We start from the raw sequence: 21621 nt of genomic DNA on the forward strand, positions 1-21621 counted from the left end.
AACACACATGGATATGTTGAGCCAACATTGCATTACGTAAGCAGTCTAATAATGTCCTGGCTGGCCGGCCAAGTGACGCACGCATGTTCGGGCCGTTCGAGCTCGACACAAAAGCGCTCGTCGTCGTCGTTCTTCCCTCCTCCCTCCAACAACAACATCGCCACCTACCATGCAGTGAGTACGCCAAGATATTGTGTATCTCTTCAAGGTGCCAGTCGTGGCCCACTCACCTCTGGTCCCCCGAGGCCACCTTTCACCTCTATCACCGGCCGTTTTTCTCCCCCTTTGTGAAACATGTTGTTCTGATACCTCTCTCCTTCTTTCTCTCTCTAGGTCCCTTTCCGAAGAATGCACGCCGCTCAAGCAACGCTACGACTCGTGCTTCAACCTCTGGTTTGAGGGATACCTCCAGCCGGCGCTGGACGCCGCGTCGCTCGCGCAGCGCGGTGCGCTGCCGCACGTCTCGTCGCTCGACGCCATGCCGGACCCCGCACCGCCGACGCCGCCGCCCCCACCCCCTGCCTCGGCCTCGGCATCAACACCACCCGCCCAGTCGTCGTCGTCGTCGTCGTCGTCTGCGCGCCGCCACTCGCTGATCACGTCGTGGGCCAACGCGTCCGTCTTCCGCCGCCGTCCGGCGCCAGCGGCACACGCCGCGGGCCACGTGGTTGCCGCAGACGACATGGTGTCGGCGACGCATGTGCATGTCGACGAGGGCGAGCTGGAGCCCCTGGACACGACGGACATGACACCCAGCCAGGCCAAGGCGGCAGAGTACGAGCGGCAGTGCGGCAAGGTGTGGAAGGAGTACCAGGCGTGCTTGAAAGTGAGTCTCAGGAGGCGAGGAGGATGGGGAGTGACTCGGGCCCCGGGTGTGGGATGAGACGAGTCGCGAGCAAGGGTGTGGCGAGCAGGTGGTCGTGGTTTCGTCTTGGCCGTTACCTGCAGCCCGTAAACCCTCTCTGTCAAGATTCACGGGACCTGGCTGCAAGTCTCTCCTGCGCCATTGCCAGTCCCCCCGCGACGTCAACTATCCATCCACAACGTTCGGCCAGCTGACCCACCGTCCAGAAAGCAATCTCTGCCAACCCCAACCTCACCACGCTGCTGGAACAGGCCCGCGACGACCACCCACTGCACACGATGGACGGACTGGAGGGCACCGCGTGGGACCCAGCAAACAAGGGCAGCACCGACTAGGCGAAGACGGCAAGAGGCCGAGAGAGAGAGTGAACGAGAGAGCGAGAGTGGGAGTGAGAGTGCGGCGCGAGCGAGGTTCTTGGAGGGGTCTTGGGACTCGCCGCCTCGTCTTGCACAGGCTGCCGGAGGGATTCCGCAGGAGGCGGCCAGGGATCTTGACCTCAACGTCACGCAGGCAGCACAGAGACCAGACAGAGATTTTATACAACACCACAACCAACCAACCATTCCAGAACGAAGAAAATCACAATGCATAGATATCGGGAGGGGGTGTTCCGCCCATATTTTTCAAGATGGTTGGGGTGCAAGAAAGAGGTATCCGTTGTGTGTCAAGGAGACGTCGGGGATGGGGGTTGGGGGGAGGATGAGGTGTGGGTTGGGTTGGCGGGGGTCTCTCGAGGCCCCCACGCCGGGTTTTGTATTTGTATGTCGTGTTATTGGCACACACATATCAACACGCCACACCTGTTAAAAGGCGGGCATGAGATGGCGCGGGTGCTAGCCAATTCACTGGCGCTGCTCCTTGACCATGTCCTGGTACGTGCGCAGACGGAGGAGGTTGCGCTGGAGCATGGCAATGGTCATGACGCCGACCGAGGGGACATAGATGGACGCCTGTGCATGGTTAGCGGGCTGCTATTTTGCGCTCTTTTTTATTTCGATCGTGGCGGCGCACGCATCCGCGGCATGTTCCACATGGCGCGGTGGCGGTGACAATGTGTGGCTCTCACAACACGCCAACACGCCAAGGCTGACACGCGTTTACCGGTGCCGCGCGGCAGACATGCGTATACTCCTTGGGGTGACTATTTTAACACTCACGCGCTCGCGAACGTCGCTCTCAAAGTTCTTCTCGCCGGCAACGTTGACACAGATGGCGCCGTCCTTGAGCCAGCGGGTGGGGATCTTGTACTTGTCGTTGGGGACAGCCGAGATGACAACGTCCGAGACCTTGAGGGCCTCCTCGAGGGTGGTGTCCACGGGAGTGACTACGTGGTGGCGGTGGAACTGGTTGGTCTCGGCAGTCGAAGGGCGCTTGGAAAACTCGACAATGGCTGCAATGGTGCGTCAGTAAAATGTGACCAGCAGTGGGTCTTGTATTGTGTAACGCACAGTCAATGTCAGCCGAGATGACGCGAGCGCCGTCGTTGGCGAGGAGGGCAGCCAGGGGACGACCGACGACCTCGGAGCGGTTGATGACCGTGATCACCTTTCTGTGGTGCGTCAGCGGCTGCAGTGTGGCGCCACACCCTCGGTACAAGAGTCCCTCGAATCGCAAGACCCGAGAAACGCAGTGGAGAGTGGCGTTGGCGTAAAAAAAATGTTGACAGTGTCAACAGAAGACGTCACTCACCCACGGGCACGGTCACCGTACTGGAGAAGGGGGTTGTAGACACCAATGTGCTCAAGGACCTTGACGATGGCAAGAGGGGTGCAAGGGAGGACCGACTTGACAGTGCCAGCAGGGGGCTGCTCAGACTGCTTGGCCTTAGGGTCAATCGACTGCGGCAGGTGCGACGCAGGGACAGGACGAAGGGTGACAGGCGAGATGAATCGGACGCTGAGAGACGTCAGCTATATGTCTAGTGCTTGCTTTCCCACTCGAAGGAAGAAAAAAAAAGACGCACTTGTGGTAGAGGTTGAAAAGGAACTGGTGGTTGAGGCCCTCAACGTCCTTGACGGGCGAGACAACCGACTGCAGGTACTGGTCCTGATATTGTCAGATCCAGAGACGTTTGCACCCGAGGCTGTGTCAGACAACTTACTTGACGGTCACCGTAGATAGGGTAGTAGACCTAGACTGGTTAGTGGATCGAGTCGACGCGGCACGGATATCCGTGGACGCACCATGATGCCGTCGACATTGTCGTCCTCGTTAGCCTAGTTGGGGTTAGCATAAGCACAGTAACAAGCCAAGCATGTATGCAGACGTACCTCCATGACGGCCTCCTCGACGCCGATGCTGACACCCTCGCCGTCCATGCCCTCGCGAGCATCGCCAACAAGACGGAGCTCAAAGTTGATACCAATCTGCTCGCAGGCACGCTTGGTAAACTAAGGAATGTTTAGTGACCGCTATTTTCAAACTTTTTTTGGGAGGCAAATAGGACGGGCGCCAATCGGTGACACGGTTTTCTGTCGCTGGAAAGACAAACAAAAACAGCATATCAACCGTTGTAGCGTTTGCAACTCACGTCGGCGTAGCTCCTTGCGTCCTCCTTCTTGGTGGCGAGGATGCCGACGAGGTGAGGGGGGCGAGCCTGGAAGCGGGGCTCTGCGATAGTGGCAAGGAGCTCGGCCTTGAAGGGGACGTGAACCTTGGAAGCCGTGACGAGGACGCCCTGGGGGGCGGCGGACTGGGCGACAGCAGCCATGTTGCGCGAAAAGCACTGGGGGATGCGGGAGAAACGGTTCAGCTTGACGGGTGCTGTCGACGAGGTTGTCGGCAATGTTGGGGAAACGCGAACTGGAAGGATGCGATGGGATGGGTCGTGGGTGGGTGGACAGGAGTTATCCTGGAGGAGACAAGGGTCCATCGAGCACACCGAGATCCTTCACGGCGTCCCGGGGACGTTTTGGTATTACGTAAAAGAAGAAAGGAAGAGACTGTGAGCGGAGATGTGGAACAGTGTCCGTGTAATAAAATTGCAGTTTACGTAATGTATCGGCAGGATCCGGATTTACGACCTCACGGCGGTTGTCCGTGTCTTTCCGTGAGCCAAGAGACAGACGACAGAGCTGGGACGCCCACGGCCCCCACGGGCGGCCCAATTCTGTGATCTTTGTGTGTTGCCCCTGAATGGCAGCGTGGCGGGCCTCTGCCTTGTGTTGTGGCTGCATGCGGCGGCGGCGGCGGCGGCGCGGTGTGGGCGGTGTGGGTGTGCGTCGGTGCCGTGCCTGGCTGGCTGGCTGTGTGGTGGAGGGAGATCTTGGCTTTGGACGTCAATTCTCCCCGATCCGCCGGCCGCGCCCTCCTTTTTGGTCAGCGCCGGCCATTGCTGCTGGTTGCTGGTTGCTGCTGCTGCTGCCGCTTGCTGCTGCCGCTTGCTGCTGGTACTGCCGCTGCTATCAGCTGGTGTCTCACTCTCGCTCACACACAACACACACAACACAACACACACACTCTCTCCACCTCTTCGATTCTCCCCCTTGTCTCTCTCTCTCTCTCTCTCTCTCTCTCTCTCTCTCTCTCTCTCTCTCTCTCGTTGTCACTCTCTCCCTCAACCACTTCCCACAATCACGCACGCACGCACGTCACACTCTCCACACCTTATCCCCCCCGGCCGCAATCACTGCAACCGTGAGTCCACCCCGCTGTCCTCCTTCTTCCCTCTCTCACCTCCAAACCTACAATCAAAAGCCCAACCCCCCACTCGCCGTATACACACCAAGCTGACATCGACTCCCAAGCTCACCCACAAACACAACATAAGACAGTCGCCCAACGCACCTAGCCCTCTTTCCACTCAGCACAACTGCAGCTGCTGTGGTAGCCCCGCAAATAGCAAAGTAACTGCCGTCACCACCCACACTCCCGTTCGCTGCTCTACCCGACTCCCACCTCGCCATGTCATCACTCGCTGGCGCCGACGGGGCGTGGGCGTTCATCGTCTCGCCTCCACTGCCGACTCCTCTCAACTACGTCAGTCATTGTCCTCCTGCCCGCATAGCCTCTTTTTGCTAACCGGGTTCCCAGATCCCCTTCATCTTCCGTGTGATGGCCATCATGCTCGCCGCGCCCTTCGCCCTCGGTGTTGCTCTGGACCTCATTGCCTACGGTAAGTTCTTAAGCGGGTAGACCGAAGCGCATCGGGAGGGGCGCGTATGTGCTCACATTCACTCGCAGCGATTGCACGTACACTGCACATCTCGGCCTCGAACCTGCGCGTGCCACGCTCGCCGCCCCATGCGCCTGTGGAGCTGCTGCAGCAGACCGACAGCGCAGAGTCCGAGTCTGACAACGACTCTGACTCGCCTGTTGCCCATGGCCTCGTCTCTCGCCAGATGTCGCCCACACACATGCGTCCTGCCAAGCAGCCCAGCTCTGCTGCAATCTCCCGCCCGCTCCAGGTCTTGGCCGTCGGAACAATTCTTGTCGCCGTATTCCTCCAGTGGTTCACCAAGTCGAGCAACGTCCACACAGCTCTCCGCCTCGCCGAGGACGGCCCATACGAACGCCCCGCCGCCCTCGTCCTTACCGCGCACCCCGACGACGAGGTCATGTTCTTTGCACCCACGATTCTCAACCTGGCGTCGACTGGCTGGGACATCATGGCCGTCTGTGTGTCGGATGGTAAGTGCCTTGTCCCTCCACCCCGGGGCGGCGTGAGAGTCGCCGAGACCGGACACCCGCAGTTTATCAGGTCGCTGACCCTTACCCGCAGGCGACGCAGACAGCCTTGGCGCTGTGCGTTCAGAGGAGCTCTACAACAGCTATGCTCGCCTCGGGGTCTCCAGGGACAATGTGACCATTATCCGTCATGCGTGAGTACCGCTCTTGTTGGGTCGATGCCACAACCCGCGCACAGCAGCCGGTTGCTTTGCATTCGTCATTTCCCGAATTCAAAGCCGAGCCCAGCTGACAGGACGCCAGCGACTTGCAGGACGGCATGTCCAACACGTGGGACCCGCGCTTGATCGCAAACATCGTCGCCCCTTACATCGCACGCCACCACATTTCGCACGTAAGTCTGTTGCTACCGGCAGAGCCGTCCGCTCCGTCCATACTTTCTCTGGGTGGAGTCGTGCTTCGCAAAGGAGTGCGTGCTTGCGATCAATTTGCTGACCAGAGCAGCTGATCACGTTTGATAACCGCGGCATCAGCGGCCACCCCAACCACATTGCACTGTCCGACGTGCACGCGTACCTCTCCGACACTGTCGAGACGGACGCGGACGGCACCACGACCAAAGTCACTCCTCCTCCCCGTCTCTTGCAGCTGCAGACCCCGCCGCTCGCCGTCAAGTTTACCGGTCCGCTGGGGGCCGTGGCGTGCGCGCTCCGTGACCTGCGCAACCGCGGCGCTCACCCAGACACCAAGGGCCTCACCCAGCCCGAGCTGGCCACATTCGTGGCGTCTCCCGCCCAGTATGCGCGTGCTATCCGCGCCATGCTCGCTCACGGCAGCCAGCTCGTGTGGTTCCGTTGGCTGTACATTTCCTTTTCCCACTTGATGTGGGCCAACCAGTTGATAGAAGTCGTGTAAGTTTCAAGCTTGGGTCGGTCCTTTCCCGCAAACCCAAGCTTGCAACTGCACGCCAAACCCTCCCTCCGCGGCCGAGCAAGAGGTCTTGTCCCCGCCAAGAACCCCCAACCTCGTGAGAAAGAAGCTCCCCCCACACTAGTATAGGGGGGGGCCACTGTTGTTTTTTAGGATTTTCCGATTTTGCATATAGAGAGCGTGGTAGAACCAGTGTGTCATGAGTAGCCAGGTGCGTAGCCGTAACACCGTAAGCCTTAAGCCTTAAAAGGACCGGATGAGATTTTGTTTCCAAGACGCCCAAGACGCTCTCGCAGTACCTCGTGTGTTGTTCCTCCGTGCGACGATGTCATGGAGGCACAGTCCAAGGAAGCTCGAAGCAATGAGGAGCGCGTGGGGGAGACGGCGCGGGGACACCAGGCCACTAGGGGGTGCGCCGGTCGTCCGGCCCAGAGTCCTATGGCCTTTGTCCACGCACAGAGGTCCACCGGGGTGTGGGAACTGCACTACACACCCATGGGAGGAATGACAGGAAAAGGGTCCCTTATCAGTGCGGCGCGTTCAGGACATTTGTCTCTTGTTTTTTTTTGCGTTTTAGGGAACGGGACCACGGGAAAGAGGGGCCAGAGGTCAGAGGGGGCCGTCCAACACACACACAAGAGGTCTAGAGTCTGTACCTGGCGGCGCCACGCTCCGGCGGGGCGCGGCGGGGTCTCGATGTTACCCACACGGACAAGCCGGCGGCGCTGCGATTTCCTGTCTGCGTGAGAGCGTAGTGGACGGGGGGGCTACGGGACGCGGGTGATGGGGGTCCGCCATCCACCATGAGCGTTCTCTTGGTATCCCTCTGGCCTTGGCCTTTGGTCTCTAGCAAACGTCGGCCGACGCGCCGACGGCTGCCCGCCGGCTGTTTAGATGCTCGTAGCGCAACGGCAAATGTGAGACATGACAGCACACATGCATCTGTTGGGAGAGAGGAATGAAAAACAATAGTGGCAGGTTTACATGGGGGGGCATGGGCAGTGGCGTGGGTGTCAACATGGGAGTGGGAAACGGGTCGTCGATATGGGCCGTCGTTGGATCGTTGGGCCTTGGAGATCGAACTTATCGGGTCATTTGGGATCTGGGTGGTCGCTTTGGTGGTTGCGTGATTTCGTTTTTGTGTGTACTCTCGCGCGCGAGTTACAACTCTGATTACAGTTCTGGAACGTGTGTCGGACATGGGACCCATGCCGCGGCTTGGAAAGGCCCTCAAACCCTGGCTGGGTCGTCGTCGTCTTGGGTTTGGCTCGGCGGCGGCGGCGGCAGCAGCGGCGTCACGGGCTCTTTGGGACCTTTTGGCACTCACTCCGGCGGCTCAGCGACAACCGCCTGCGCCGGGTACGGCGCAGCCGGGTCGTTCTGTACCGCGAGCCGTTCCTGTTCAGTAGACTGCCAAAAGGCTGGCAGGACATCTGTTGTTTTCGATTGTGTCAACAATGCAAAAAATAGCGACTTGCGTTCACACGACATGACAGCACGCCGGCAAACAAACTCACAGTCCTTGAGCTTGAGAATCCACCAGCTCTGACCCTCGATCGAGCTGCCAATCTCGGCCCAACGCGCGCGGAAGCCCATCCCAATGATCCAGGTTGGGTCTGCCATGTCGAGCCCCGCAGGGTCAATCCAGAAATCAATGTCGCCCGTGTCTTCCATCGTTGCCTCCTCCTTTTCAAAGATCGCGGGGTGCTCCTCCACCACCTCGTCCTCCTCTTCTTCACCGTCACCCTCACGGGCACGGCGCCCAGGTTCACGCCACCGCTCCTCGTCAGTCCACGGAGCAGGGACTGTGCGCAGGCGGTAATACGTCTTGGTGAATGCCGGGCCGCTAGAGGACGTGTCGGGTGGGAGAAGAGCTACGACCTTGCGGCGCGAGAAGGGAAGGTAGTTGACCTGGCGCAGCGACTCGACGGGGACGGGATCGAACATGGGCTGGAGTACCTCGATAGCTAGGTCCGTTAGAACGAAGCACATGGGGATGAAACGAACCTTGAGTGGCAGTGAGGGACGCCATGCCGGGACTCGAAAGGTCAACTGGAAAAAGTCAGCACTGCTCACAGGTGGTTGCCACCTACGGTCAGGAGCACTCCAACCGCCATCGCTCTCATCGTCGTCGACAACTTGCTCCTTCTCCGCCTCGGCAGCGATAACAGAGGCGACAACCTGGCGGTTACCGTACGTGCCACCAAGAAGGACCCAAGCAGCGTGGTTGAGTCCGTCAGGCTGGTCAATCTTGTCCTCGATCTGCTTGGACTGGACAAGGGCGAGAGACGCGGCCTTGGCCATGAGCGAGGCACGGCGGATGGCGGGCGCGAGGTAGGCGTCAGAGAGGACCTCGTAGTGCTCAAGGTAAGCTAGGAAAGCCGCAAAGATCTCTGAGGGGAAAAGTCAGCGCCATACACCCTCGTTAACTCACCTGTAAGCTTCTTCGCGCTCTCAATGTCCCTAAGTCGTCAGCAAAAGTGCCACGCAAGGTCCACACGCCCACTGCACTCCTGAAGACTCACCAAACGGCTTCGGCCTCGCGACGGGCCATGGCAAGGAAGCCACGCGTGGCCTGCTCGGGGCTGCGAAGAAGGGCGCAAGACTCGCCGATAGTGTCGAGGTTCATCAATCCACGCTGCTCATAGCTTGCACCACGGCGCGCAGCATGGGTGTAGTGGTACTTTTGGGCGTAGGAACCACTTCCCGGCCAGTGGAGACCAGAGAACTCGGTCTTGAGGCCGAAGCCGTAGCGAATCTATCCCATCAGCGGCGCCCCCATCAATGACGAGTTGATGGCCTACCATGACGAAGAGCTGCTTCCAGCGTTTGTTGCCAAACGCATCGAAGCGCGAGTCGAGGAAGCCTAGAGTGGCATCCATCACTGCCGTCAGTAAAGCTCATCAGGGGAGAACGTACGTCGGTTGAAAGGAGGACGAGAACTGATTGATGGTCAGTTACCACAGCTACCAGGCGTCAAAACCCCAACTCACATGTCGCAGTCCACGTTAAGAGTACCCTCAGGCTCATTCCAGTTGGGGTCACTTCCAATCTTGAACGCGTCTACGACATTGACGCGCCAACGGAGGCGCTGGCGCTCGTTGTAGCGGTTCGACCTGTCGCGCTTGGCGGCAGCAACGGCCTCAGGAGTGCGGTCAATGCTGAGGTCGATGAGTTGCTGGCCGTACGCATCGGTACCGGTCATTGCGGCTTCGTCGGTCCATCCATCGAGGCCACGGCGGAGGTCGTCGTCGGTATAGTCGCCGGGAGGGAGGGAAGGCATCATGATGGGCTCTTGCTTGAAGTCTTCAAAGGACTCGACCATGGCGGCGGTTTGGTCCTTTGCGGGGAAGGGCGGGTAGGCGAGGAAGTGGTGGTCGGGGACACGGTGCTCGTCGTCTGTGGGAGCGACGGGGTTCGTCATTGTGTGAGTGATGGGGTACAATGAAGGAAGAGGCTGGGGGTATGAGAGAAGACGACAGACACGACGAGGCCTCATGAACACACATCACTCAACCTCCACAAGCGCGCGGCATTGGGGTCTCCACACACCTCGGATCCAACCGTGGGAAAGTACACTATGTCACTTGCGACGGGTGTGATTTCTTTTGGTATTTGCTTCCGTCATTACGACCATTTGCTTCCGTGGGTTGCACCTGATCGGAAGCCAAAACGCAAACAAGAGCTGTGGGCAATCAAACAACAGTGGTCTCTCCTCATCTCTCTCCTCTCTTGTGTACAACCCCCATCACAGTAACACATCCTCCTCCTCGGCAGCATGTCAAGGAGACAGAACAACGGGTCCCTCGACCCCAGCGGCCTTGGCATCGGCAACATGCCCCGCAACGCGTCGCCCGTGCCGCCCTATGACCCTCCCATGTCCCCAAGTTACCACTCGCAAGCCTCTTATGGATCCCACGCACACCTCCTCCCTCACCCACCTTCGTCGTCTCCTGCGCCACCTCCCCGCTTCTCTCCATCTCCTCTGTATGCTCCCATCCCGGGCTCGGACGTTGGCTCGATGGCACCCTCTGTGACTGGCAGCTACATGTCGCCCGCGTCAACACAGCCTCGCCTTCCCTATTTTGAAGCTGCGCTCGCCCGCGCTCGTGGTGAGACACCTCCGATTCTTCCACCCATCCAGTCCACCACTCCCCTGCAGTTCGCTCCTTCGCGGACTCCCCAGCCACTGCCTCCTCGTCAGTCGTTCCAGCCTGCACCTGCCTATCTCCCACCTCCCGACCCAAACCACCCCGACCTTTCCGTTGGGTTTACCCAATCGTCTACTGTCCGCTATGCGACCAACCGAGGGCGGGAACCGTCGCGTTCTCCTTCTCCCGGTTTTGATGACAGCGTGGCTTACGAGCGCACAACCGATGTTGAAAAAGCCCTACTTGGCGACCAGGATCGAACCAGCGACCCTATCTACTCGCAGGCGCACTCCCCGCGTCCAGCCTACGCCGCGGAACTCAACGGCGACATCTCCCTGATGAGCGGTGCTCCTTTCCGGGATTCGATGTACAAGCCCCCACTCGATGACTTCGAGTCCGTGCCCCTCACCGATGCCATCTCCAACGGTCACTCTAATGGCCACGAAGATGAGGCTCACCCCCACTATGGCCCGGCACCCACTGGCCGTGTCGGTCGTCGTGGAGCCCACAGGCGTGTCAAGCAGCAGGTCACCCTCGACGACACGGGTATGTTTGCTGTTGACATGCCGATCCCTACGAGGCTCCAGCAGTTCCTACCTGTCAAGGGCGTTGAGGAGATGAGGACGACCAGGTACACTGCCGTCACCACCGATCCGGATGGGTTTGCCCAGTCTGGCATCCTGCTTCGTCAGAACCGCTTCGACCCTCCTCGCCAGACCGAGCTCTTCGTCGTCATTACAATGTACAACGAGGACGCTGAGCTCTTCTGCCGTACGCTCTACGGCGTCATGAAGAACATTGCCCACCTCTGTGGCAGGAAGAATTCGCGTACTTGGGGTCCCAACGGCTGGCAAAAGGTCGTCGTCTGCATCGTGTCGGACGGACGTAAGAACTGTAACCCGCGTGTTCTCGACTGTCTCGCCGCGCTTGGTGTGTACCAGGAAGGTGCGATGACCAACAAGGTCAAGGACCGTCCCGTCACCGCGCACGTCTTCGAGTACACGACAAGCTTTGCTCTCGACCCTGAGCTTCACTTCAAGTACCCGGACAAGGGTATTGTTCCTTGCCAGATCATCTTCTGTCTCAAGGAGAAGAACGCCAAGAAGATCAACTCGCACAGGTGGTTCTTCAACGCGTTTGGTCCACTCCTCCAGCCCAACATCTGTATCCTGCTGGATGTCGGTACCATGCCCGGTCCCAAGTCGCTCTACCACCTCTGGAAGGCGTTTGATGTCAACTCAAACGTCGGCGGTGCATGTGGTGAAATTGCTGCTTTCAAGGGCAAGGCATGGAAGCTTCTGTTGAACCCTCTTGGTGAGTTGGGAGATGGTTATGAGTGCTAACAAACAGTCGCTGCGCAGAACTTTGAGTACAAGATGTCCAACATTCTTGACAAGCCCATGGAAAGTCTGTTCGGCTACTGTGCCGTGCTTCCCGGTGCTTTCTCGGCATATAGGGTGGGTCCAGTGTCTGCCGGGCGAGCTAACCCACCAGTACATTGCACTCCAGAACGATGCCAACGGCAAGGGACCTCTCGCGTCCTACTTTATGGGCGAGGACCTTCACTCCGGTAAGGCCGACTCGTTCACGGCCAACATGTACCTTGCCGAGGACCGTGTCCTCTGCTTTGAGATTGTGTAAGTATGAGCTAAGGCGGGCCCGCCCCAGCTATAGCTGACCATTACAGTGCCAAGCCCAATGCCAACTGGGTCCTCAAATACGTCAAGTCAGCCGTCGGCGAGACTGACTGTCCCGACTCTGTCCCTGAGTTTATCGGACAGCGCAGGCGTTGGCTGAACGGCTCCTTCTTCGCAGCGGTAAGCTACATGGTGTTGGACACGAGCTGACTCACAGGTGTACGCACTCATGCAGACGCGCCGTATCTGGGGCTCTGGTCACTCGTTTGCTCGCCGTGTCTCGCTCATGATTGAGTTCTTCTACAACTTCCTCAACTTGCTCTTCGGCTGGTTCTCCCTCGCCAACTTTTACATCTTCTTTGTCATTCTCACCAACTCGCTCTCCGATATCAAGGGTCTCTCCGTCGTCAACTCGATTCTACAGTACATTTACTTGGGTACCGTCGTTGCATGTTTCATCTTCGGCATGGGTAACCGTCCTCAAGGGTGAGTCCGACAAGGCAATTTAGGTGTGTACTGACCACTTCAGTGCCCCATGGAAGTACAAGATTGCAATCTGCATCTTTGCTGCTCTCACGCTATAGTAGGTTTTCGGAAAGTTCACGTCGACTGACCTATCAGCATGTTGATCTGCGGTGTGGTGTGTACGGTCAAGGCGATCAACCAAATCGGCCAGCCCGTCTTCGCGCGTATGGTCGTGTCGCTATGTGCCACATACGGTATCTTTGTGATCTCGTCCCTCTTCGCCCTCGACCCGTGGCATATTGTCACCTGCTTCCTTCAGTACCTCCTGTTCAGCCCTACCTACATCAACGTCCTCCAGATCTACGCCTACTCGAACCTCCATGACCTGTCGTGGGGTACCAAGGGAGACACGGCCACGGCCTCGGATCTCGGTGAGATCAAGGGTGTCGGCAAGAACGTCGAGGCCGAGCTCGTTTCGGCTCAGCAGGACATCGACTCGTTCTACCAGGACGCGCTGGACAACATCCGTATCAAGCGTGCCCGTGTGGATTCGGACGAAATGCCCGTCAAGCCTGAGAGCCAGGAGCAAAAGCAGAAGGACAACTACGCAAACTTCCGTACCAACCTCCTGCTTCTCTGGTCACTCTCCAACGCTCTCCTTGCCGGATTGATCCTGGCCGGTAGCGATACGTCGTCCACGTTCACCAACGGTAGCTCGCGCACATCCATCTACATGATGGTTATCCTCAGTGAGTTGCGGGCCCGGTCCTTGGTGAGGGGATACTAACTCCACAGTCTTCGTCGCTGGCATGGCAGCGTTCCGCTTCCTGTGTGCTACGGCCTACCTTATTCTTCGCTTGTTCCAGGTATAGACCATGTAGCCTGGTGAACTCAAATATGACTCTGTATGAATGAAGGACGATTTGTTAGAGACAAAAACAATGTGTGCTTTCAGCCTGGGGGTGGACTGATTTCTGGAATCTGCATCCGCTTGTTTTGATTTGGGCTGTTCCCAACATGACTTGGCGGCAACTTGCACTTTCTATTATTCACGTTTTCGCTAGCAACGACCACTTTTAACGATGGGGCTGCCTCCCATCGTAGAGAAGGTCCTGCGGGAGATGCGTGCTGAACTGGACGATAACAGTAGGCAGGTCACCATGGGTTTTAGAAAGCTGACAATCAGAGACGGGAGGGGAGTATGATCCAGTCGTCACCGACCTCCTCGACCGCACGCTGGTGGACATGGGTGTACTGGTCGCCACCAACACGGACGGATCGAAAGACACTGGGATGGAACCTCCAAGGACAGAAGTAATGGAGCGAGCAAACGTCGCGCTCTGCACGCTCCTTAGTCTGGCAAAGGCGCGCGTCAAGGGGGTTCCATTCAACGTCGTGCCCAGGTCGACATTACGGCTGTATACCGACGCCAGTGTGTTGCTCTCGGCGCTCGACCTGGTATGCGGGGGACATGCAAGATGGAACCACGATGCAAGTGCGGTACAGACTTCAATGACGACAACGGAGACACGGGCGTTCTGGCTCGAGAGTGTGCGACGTCTCGACATGGCCATCATCGTTGCTGGGGCTATTGGGGCGCAGAGGATGGAGTGGGTACAGGCACTCATACGTGCTACCCAAGCCCAGCTCCCTTCTCTGCCATTACCACCGGTGCCGTCAACCTCATCTCCTCGACCGGCCAAACGCCCACGCCTGTCGGACCCATGCTCGCCTCAGCCTCGCCTCCTCTTTGCCCCGAACCCCGTTCCAGAGCGCTCGCCACCCACACCAGACACATATACGACCGACCCAGGCTTGACGTCTCACCCATTCATCATGCGCGGCTTCCTTGCAGATGACACGCACCTTCCTCGCTGGCCAGCGTTGGATCGATGGAAAGACGCAAGGTACCTCCTCGAACGGGTTGCGGGGGAGGGGCGAGTGGTGCCCGTTGAAGTTGGCAAGAGCTATGACGAGGAGGCGTGGGGACAGCGGATCGTGCCGTTTGACAAGTTTCTCGCGGCCACTGGGTGGCATGTCCCCGCTACGACCACTATTAGGGGGAATGACGAGGACGGAGAACAGGAACAGGGCGGAGTGGACGTCGAGGACAGTCTCGTCGACGCACCGCTCTACCTTGCCCAGCACGCCCTCTTCACCCAGTTCCCCTCGCTAGAGCGCGACATTGCGCTGCCCGACTACGTGTGGTCCGAGCCACCAACACCGCCACACGCACCGCAGTACACTCCACCACCGGACGTTCTTACAAACGTGTGGATCGGACCTGGGCGCCACGTCGTTAGCCCTGCACATACCGTGAGCTACATGGCGCGTATTGGATACAGCTGACAACAGGACCCATATTTCAACTGCTATGCCCAAGTGCTCGGCTCGAAACGGGTCTGGCTAGCGCCGCCGAGTGCCGGGCCGCACATGTACGCGTACGGCAAAGACGACGAGCGAGGCGACGAAGCTTCCGAGGAAGAGCCAGCGGCATCCACACTGGCGAGCGAGTACATGGGCAACACGTCCACAGTGCCCATTCTACGCGATGGCCCACTGGAGCCACTCAGGAAGCGTTTCCCGGCCTTCTTCGAGCACGTCTATCCCGACGCTCTCGAGGCCGTGCTGCACTCGGGTGACATGCTCGTCATGCCACCTGGATGGTGGCACGCCATGCGGGGCGAGGGTGGCAACGTTTGCTGGAGTGTTTCGTTTTGGTACTGAATATCTGTAACCATTCTGTGCTCCTCTCTTTCAATTGCAGTCCATAGCATACTGCGCAACACTGCAGTCTCTAAGCATCACCGTAACCTACATCATCTCCGATCTCAATCCAGATCGTGTTCTACTGGTATATATCTCGACAGCGCCTTTCGGATCACTGAACGAAAAACATCGCCTCGTCCTTCTACGTACACCGGTATTTTTACCGGGTGGGCTGGTTCCATGACAGGAGAGACATGTCACCGAGCTTGCGTGGCTTGACGAGGTGCCTAATAAGACCAGCGAGGGCAAGGAAGACACAGAGGATGGCAGCGGCGACGTACGCCCAGCCAAGGAAGGGCTGCTTGCCGCCAATCCACGACACGGTCGAAATGACAATCGACTTTGTGCCGCTGAACTCCTTGACGGGGTAGTTCATGTTGGCGAGAACCTCGTACGTTCCCGCGGTCATGGCCTCGTCGTCGTTACGGGCCCAGAGCTTGCGGAAGGTGGGGAGGGCAGCGACACGCATCCAGATCTGGAAGTGCTCGTCGGAAGCGAGGTCGGGCCACTCGGTGTAGCCGTTGGGGTACTGAAGAGCCCAGTTGGGAGGGGGGAGCGCGTCCGAGGGGCTCGCAGGCCATGTTGGCGTAGCGACATAGTTCTTCGCAATGCCGTGCCAAGCAATACCCTTCTCGGTAAAGTTGTAAGTCGTGTTGTCGGCGCCGATGTTCGAGTTGAGGAGAACAACCGAAGGGAAGGTGTCGTTGAACACACTGTTGGCCACAAGACCGCACGGGTAGATGGGCTTGTCACCGGAACTCGTGATGGGCTTGCAGTTACCGCCGTCGAGTTGGCTGGCAGTACGCTTCTTGCCGAGCAGCTGGTCAGAGTCAAAGCTCTGGACGTAGCGACGGTGGTTCTGGTAGCTGAGCGTTAGCATGACGCAGCCAGACAGGGCAACGCACTAGTTGGTAAGCTTGTAGTAGAGGAAGACGCCCGGTCCAAGGTCGTAGGGAACCTCGAAGCGGATGCGGCACTGGGCCTGCTCGCCAACAGCGCGCGACGAGTCGTTGGAGAACGTCCACTGCGGCTTGGTAATGGAGCTCTTCTTGACAGATGAGCTGGACGAGAGGGAGTCTGGCAAGTGTTAGTGGAAAATGCTGTGTACCAGGCTGGGGACACGTACAGTCATACGTGGGCATGTCAGCCCAAGAACCGTCGGTGGGGGCATTGGCGTCACACTGGGTGTAGTCGAGGCTAATGTTGGTGACCTTGCCAGAACCCCAGATGATGAGGCCGCCAATGGGCGCGAAGATGATACCGATGAGGAAGAGGGTGGGGAGGACCGCCTTCGGTGTGAGGATGGGCTGCCATGCCTTGAGACGCTGCTGCTTGAACGCGGTGTCTGGTTATGTCAGCGGAGGAAAGACGAGAGGGGGGGCGGTGGAGAGGCGACAATGATGTTTGGGTGGACCTGCGCAGCAGGCAGCTGACTGCAACTCACTGGCTGGGCGCTTGGACCACTTGACCTTGTCCTCCTTGGCGACGTCTGCGTCGACGGTGTCGGATGGCTCCTTGTTCTTTCTGTTGAAGAGACCCATGGTGGATGGAGACGACGAGGAAAGCGATGGCCGCACAGCAAACAAACGTCTACGCGTGCCAGCACAGAGTCATCCGAGCATCCGTGGTGTGGCCGTCGGTGGCGCGGCGGCGGGGTCTGCTGGCCCTCGGCGCCCGTGGGCGCGCGCGCAAGAGCACGGCCCACGGCCAGCACTTCGGGCTGGAAAAAAGGAGCACCGGGCGCCTATTTCTGATTCCCCCCAAGGCGCAACATGGCACGCCTACCAATTCCCGGTGGAGGTCCCGGAGGCATGAAGTATTGTGTACCTTTGTGTCCACCATCTTTCAGAAATCTCAGCTAGACACATCCATCGACCACCATGCCCAAGGCAACAAAAAAGAAGAACGAAAAGGCGGCAGACTTCAAAGTATGTCCTATACATTTGCTACCCGCAGACATTCTGCTCACGCTTGTCCTCTAGAAAGCCAAGCTCAAGCTCGGCAAGGGCAAGAAGGCCGCCGACAATGCTACCGACACCTCGTTCAAGGCTCGCTGTGCGTGTAGCTGACTTGCTGTTCTAGGCCACTAGCTGACACGACCACAGCCATTGCTCTTCCGTCGCAGAAGCAGCTTGACCGTGCGATCAACAAGGCTCCCGATGCTGAGGCCGGTCCATCGGCCTCCGCCATCCCCACCACCGCCTCGGGCCTGACGATTGACGATGTCCTCATCCAGCTGCGTCATGTCAACGCTGGCGTGCGCAAGGACTCTCTCAACCATCTCAAGGAGATTATTATTGACGGTGTGAACAAGGGCGTCAAGCTGGGCGAGCGCCACGGCGAGGTGGCCAAGGTTGTCCGCGCATGCGGTGGCATGATTAACGACGAGGTGGGTCAACAGCCAGCGACATCAGGTTGCTAACCTTCAGGACGGATATGTGCGTAGGGCTCTTCACGAGTTTCTGGCTTGGTATCTTCCTCGTCTGCCAAAGCAGGCCCTCTCGCCATACCTCGGTCTCCTGCAGCTCCAGATCTCGTCGGCTCTGTCGCACATCTTCCCTGCCATTCGCATCGATGCGTGCAAGCTCGTCGAACTGCTCCTGGAGACCCACCCTGCCGACGTTGTTGGCAACTGGCCCGCCAGTGACCCCTCTTCCTCCACCAGCTCGCCAGTGAGCGCGATTCCGACCAGCGGATCAACGATCTTTGATGGTCTTCGCCTCAGTGCCGGTCTGGGAGAGGAGAAGGGCGCCAGCACACAGGCTGGTTTCCGCCTCACTCCCGCTACCAAGCTTGTTATCCTGCGCACGATCAAGACGTTTGTTGTCAAAGCTCTCGAATCTACTGCCCAGCCTGGTATCTCTCCCAAGAGGGCCGCCAAGGCCAAGCTGGGAGAGTGGACCCTCACAGAGCTCAATGCCCTCCCCTCCGACCAGTGGTCGCTCCAGACCAGCAGCGTGTGGGGTGTTGAGTGCGAGTTTGACGGTGGAGAGAAGATCCGCAGTGTCGACCTCGCTGTTGGTAACGGTGCCGTGGAGGAGCTTACCGTGAGTTTGACGAGCCAGTATTGTGCTAACTTGAAAGAAAACGTACCTTGCTCTCCACTCCCTCCTCCTTTCGACGTTCATGGAGTCGGCTCCCTCTGCGTTCCCTCCCTCTTCTGCATCGACCTCAGCGACAATCGACGAGGTATCCCTGAATCTCTGCTCAGCCTGCACCGAGCTTGTGTGGGTCTTTGCCCGCACCTTTTTCGAGTCTTCCGACTTTGGCTCGCTGCCCGCCGCTGCCGAGTTAAAGTCGTCGTTTTCCGACTATGTCAGGCGCATGTCCGGCTGGTTCCCATTCAACAAGGGGTCGCTTGCCGCCACGGACGCCAGTGCTATCATGTTCGAACTTTCGCTTCATTATGCCAAGCTGGCGGCTGTCCTGGCGCCCAAGGCGCCGGCGATTACGCTGGCGCGCCGCAAAGACGGTTGGCGGTACCGCGTGCGCGCGATTGAGGCGGCATGGGCCGGGCTCAAGACCGGTAGTGGAGGCAAGGCTGCGTCCAACGACGCCGCTTTCCGATTCGCAGCCGAGTGGATTGAGGAATGCTTGGTGAGTGCCAAAGAGATTCGTGCCACACGTCCGCCACGGATTGCTGACGCGTTTGTAGGAACCAAGCCCCGACGCTCTTGCTCCTCCGCTGAGCGCATCGTCGTATGCCGAGCTGCTGCCCGTCATTTGGACCCTGTTCCTGCGGCCCGGCGCGTCGATCGGCCAGGCGTTCCTCGACGCCGTCCTCCGCCAAGCTAGTTCTAGCAACAAGCGTCGCGCCTCTGACGCGTTCCTTGTCTCGCTTGTCAATGCCCACGAAGACCGGTTCTCCACGCTGGCTTTCTTCATCCCTGCTTCCTCACCCACGCGCGAGCTCATCAACACTTGGCTGAGCTCAGCCCCGCGTACGCTTTGGGAGTTGGGAGCGCGTGATCCCGAGACGTCCGAGACGCTCCTCCGTTTCCTCCTCGACATTGGCACGCGCGGACCTACGGGCTTTGACGCACCATACTCGCTCATCGCCCCCGGCGTCTTTGCGGCGATTGCTGCCAAGATGGGCCCCTTCTTTCACCTCGCGCACCCCACCAAGGGAGCTGTGGAGGGCCCCTGGGCCAAGGTCCCGACCTCGACACAACGTCTCGCCCTCGACGTTGCGCGCGTGTGGACCCAGTTTGACGAGAGTGGACGTCTGGCCGGCGCTGTCACTCGTGCCGTCCAGGGTACCTGGGCCGAGGCTCACTGGTCATCTCGCGCATAGATTACAGGGTCCTCCAGTTTTCCTGTGCCATTTGCCTTGTGTACATTATCTTCCATACCCTGCATTTGCTCTGCTCCAACCACATGCATAACTAGTGTACAACATCTCACTCAGGCAAACAGCTTTCGCGCAATGCTGCGCTGCTCGGTACCGTTTGGTGTAGTGTTCTTGCGCTTGGTGCCGGAGTCCGGCATGCCCGCCACATCCTGGGGGGCAATGTCACGCGGTCTCAGCTCGGCAAGAGGCTTGGGCAAGAGAATAGGCGCAGTGGGACGTTCTCCGGTCGTAAAGAACTTGTGGTGCAGAGCGGCCTTGGCCGAGACTCGCGCCATTGGGTCAAACTTGAGCAGTTCGCGACACAGGTTCTGACCGTCCCTGCCCAGCGGACTGACGAGGTTCCACCACGGGTTCGGAGGGTATCCGGCAACCTCGTGGTAGTCGGGAAGCTTTGTGTGGCCCTGTGGAAGCGTTAGGACACGTATCCATGTGGATCCCAAGGCAACAACTCACAGGCCAGTCCTGCTCTGTCGGCGAGCCCATGGCGTGGAATGTCTTTTTCAGCTGGTCAATGTCGCTGTCGCCTGCAAGGAAGGGCACTCTGAGCACCAGCTCGACGACAATGGTACCAATTGACCACATGTCCACGGCCGGAGAGTAGTAACGCGCACCCCAGAGCAGCTCAGGAGGACGGTACCACCTGGTTGTCAGTTTCGAACGCTTCCCATGTGAAACTAACCGTGTAATAACCTGTGAGGTCATGCGTGTTTTGGCATCACCAAACTCGCGGGCCAGACCGAAATCCGCAATCTTGAGCTCGCCAGTGGAAGCAATGAGCAAGTTATTGGGTTTCAAATCCTTGGAGGTCGTCAGCTCTGGCCTCGCACTTATATACCAAATAGCTGAGAACACTTACACGATGCAAGACCCCGTTTCTGTGAATGTACTCGAGTCCACGGAGAGACATGGCTGTCCAAGACTTGATGTCGGCGGGCTGGAAGATGAGGCTCTTGTCGCGAATGACGGCCTCGAGGTCGGTGTCGAGGAACTCGAGCACGAGGTTGACATTCTGCTTGACAGAGAAGACGTCGAGCAGCTGGATTGTCAGCTAGGCACATCCATGCCAGCTCACTCCAATGATGTTGGGATGGTGTAGCTCCTGGAGAAACTTGACCTCGCGCAGCGCGGTCATGTCCAGGCCATCCTTCATCTCGCCGACCTTGATCTTCTTGATAGCGACTGTTGTCAGCTCATGACCCCGGGACATGCCCAAGCTCACTCTTCCTCCCAGTGGCCTTTTCTGTTCCTGTAATCCGTCAGCCTTCATGACCACATACTCCCACTTGCTCTCGGCGACTCACCCTTGTAAACATTGGCGAAAGTACCTTCACCGATCTTGACACCCTTCTCCCCTAGCTCATCAGCTGCTGACGGACGGCACACTTTTGCAGCACAACTTACACCTCTCTGCACGCGTCTGGTTCTCCAGCGCTGCGAGATCCATGATGGGCGTCAAGGTTAGTGGGTGGGGGGGCTGTGACGACGAAAATGAGAGTGTGGAGAGCAGAGACTGCAACATGACAACGGATGCACCTCCACCACCGCCTGCGTGCGGAGGCAATCTGGACGGAATCAAACTTGGGACGCATGTTTATTATATGAAGCCCCCAGGCCCAGGGCATAGCCGAATGATTCCAACGCGCTGCCTCTCCGCATGGAAGCTATCAGATTCCATCGAATTTCCTGTCGCTGTGCGGATCGTGCAGACTAGCAATCGCTTGGAATATCTACACATGTGATCCAGACTCCCCATTTCCACACGTATAGCATAACGACGCATTCTCACCCACAGCCCCAGGCCCCAACGCCACAGGCAGAGTTCTGTCC

The 21621-nt window shown here is 58.6% G+C and overlaps 10 protein-coding genes across 10 annotated transcripts; 6 read left to right on the forward strand and 4 right to left on the reverse strand.

Moving 5' to 3' along the window:
* Positions 1-51: 51 nt before the first annotated feature.
* EHS24_001035 (uncharacterized protein) lies at positions 52-1200 on the forward strand (the record flags this gene model as incomplete). Its single annotated transcript, XM_028616841.1, has 3 exons — positions 52-174; positions 365-826; positions 1072-1200. 3 exons carry the CDS (start codon positions 52-54, stop codon positions 1198-1200), a joined length of 714 nt encoding a protein of 237 aa, XP_028480698.1.
* A 507-nt stretch (positions 1201-1707) lies between these two features.
* On the reverse strand, positions 1708-3575 carry EHS24_001036 (uncharacterized protein; the record flags this gene model as incomplete). Its single annotated transcript, XM_028616842.1, has 9 exons — positions 1708-1815; positions 2023-2255; positions 2314-2414; positions 2555-2761; positions 2829-2911; positions 2967-2996; positions 3049-3081; positions 3136-3255; positions 3396-3575. 9 exons carry the CDS (start codon positions 3573-3575, stop codon positions 1708-1710), a joined length of 1095 nt encoding a protein of 364 aa, XP_028480699.1.
* Positions 3576-4768: 1193 nt separating this feature from the next.
* GPI12 (N-acetylglucosaminyl-phosphatidylinositol de-N-acetylase) lies at positions 4769-6550 on the forward strand (the record flags this gene model as incomplete). The annotated part of the gene is made up of 7 exons (XM_028616843.1): positions 4769-4843; positions 4898-4979; positions 5048-5494; positions 5586-5685; positions 5795-5885; positions 5996-6402; positions 6445-6550. 7 exons carry the CDS (start codon positions 4769-4771, stop codon positions 6548-6550), a joined length of 1308 nt encoding a protein of 435 aa, XP_028480700.1.
* Positions 6551-7744: 1194 nt separating this feature from the next.
* On the reverse strand, positions 7745-9845 carry EHS24_001038 (uncharacterized protein; the record flags this gene model as incomplete). The annotated part of the gene is made up of 9 exons (XM_028616844.1): positions 7745-7854; positions 7939-8388; positions 8429-8473; positions 8515-8814; positions 8856-8884; positions 8947-9179; positions 9226-9305; positions 9341-9363; positions 9415-9845. The coding sequence occupies 9 exons, from the start codon at positions 9843-9845 to the stop codon at positions 7745-7747; spliced, it is 1701 nt and encodes a 566-aa protein (XP_028480701.1).
* Positions 9846-10199: 354 nt separating this feature from the next.
* EHS24_001039 (uncharacterized protein) lies at positions 10200-11915 on the forward strand (the record flags this gene model as incomplete). The annotated part of the gene is made up of 1 exon (XM_028616845.1): positions 10200-11915. One exon carries the CDS (start codon positions 10200-10202, stop codon positions 11913-11915), a length of 1716 nt encoding a protein of 571 aa, XP_028480702.1.
* A 33-nt stretch (positions 11916-11948) lies between these two features.
* Positions 11949-13546, forward strand: EHS24_001040 (uncharacterized protein; the record flags this gene model as incomplete). Its single annotated transcript, XM_028616846.1, has 7 exons — positions 11949-12029; positions 12082-12209; positions 12260-12389; positions 12445-12695; positions 12739-12792; positions 12831-13423; positions 13470-13546. 7 exons carry the CDS (start codon positions 11949-11951, stop codon positions 13544-13546), a joined length of 1314 nt encoding a protein of 437 aa, XP_028480703.1.
* A 964-nt stretch (positions 13547-14510) lies between these two features.
* EHS24_001041 (uncharacterized protein) lies at positions 14511-15401 on the forward strand (the record flags this gene model as incomplete). The annotated part of the gene is made up of 2 exons (XM_028616847.1): positions 14511-14990; positions 15030-15401. 2 exons carry the CDS (start codon positions 14511-14513, stop codon positions 15399-15401), a joined length of 852 nt encoding a protein of 283 aa, XP_028480704.1.
* Positions 15402-15603: 202 nt separating this feature from the next.
* EHS24_001042 (uncharacterized protein) lies at positions 15604-16984 on the reverse strand (the record flags this gene model as incomplete). Its single annotated transcript, XM_028616848.1, has 4 exons — positions 15604-16309; positions 16349-16520; positions 16570-16788; positions 16888-16984. The coding sequence occupies 4 exons, from the start codon at positions 16982-16984 to the stop codon at positions 15604-15606; spliced, it is 1194 nt and encodes a 397-aa protein (XP_028480705.1).
* Positions 16985-17323: 339 nt separating this feature from the next.
* On the forward strand, positions 17324-19737 carry EHS24_001043 (uncharacterized protein; the record flags this gene model as incomplete). Its single annotated transcript, XM_028616849.1, has 6 exons — positions 17324-17371; positions 17426-17498; positions 17549-17832; positions 17873-18490; positions 18528-19040; positions 19099-19737. The coding sequence occupies 6 exons, from the start codon at positions 17324-17326 to the stop codon at positions 19735-19737; spliced, it is 2175 nt and encodes a 724-aa protein (XP_028480706.1).
* A 110-nt stretch (positions 19738-19847) lies between these two features.
* On the reverse strand, positions 19848-21238 carry KIN28 (TFIIH complex serine/threonine-protein kinase subunit kin28; the record flags this gene model as incomplete). The annotated part of the gene is made up of 8 exons (XM_028616850.1): positions 19848-20195; positions 20248-20434; positions 20474-20592; positions 20651-20830; positions 20867-20973; positions 21014-21040; positions 21096-21146; positions 21196-21238. 8 exons carry the CDS (start codon positions 21236-21238, stop codon positions 19848-19850), a joined length of 1062 nt encoding a protein of 353 aa, XP_028480707.1.
* Between the last annotated feature and the right edge of the window lie 383 nt (positions 21239-21621).

This window comes from Apiotrichum porosum, assembly GCF_003942205.1.
Source record: "Apiotrichum porosum strain DSM 27194 chromosome Unknown scaffold_1, whole genome shotgun sequence".
Lineage (NCBI taxonomy): Eukaryota > Fungi > Basidiomycota > Tremellomycetes > Trichosporonales > Trichosporonaceae > Apiotrichum > Apiotrichum porosum.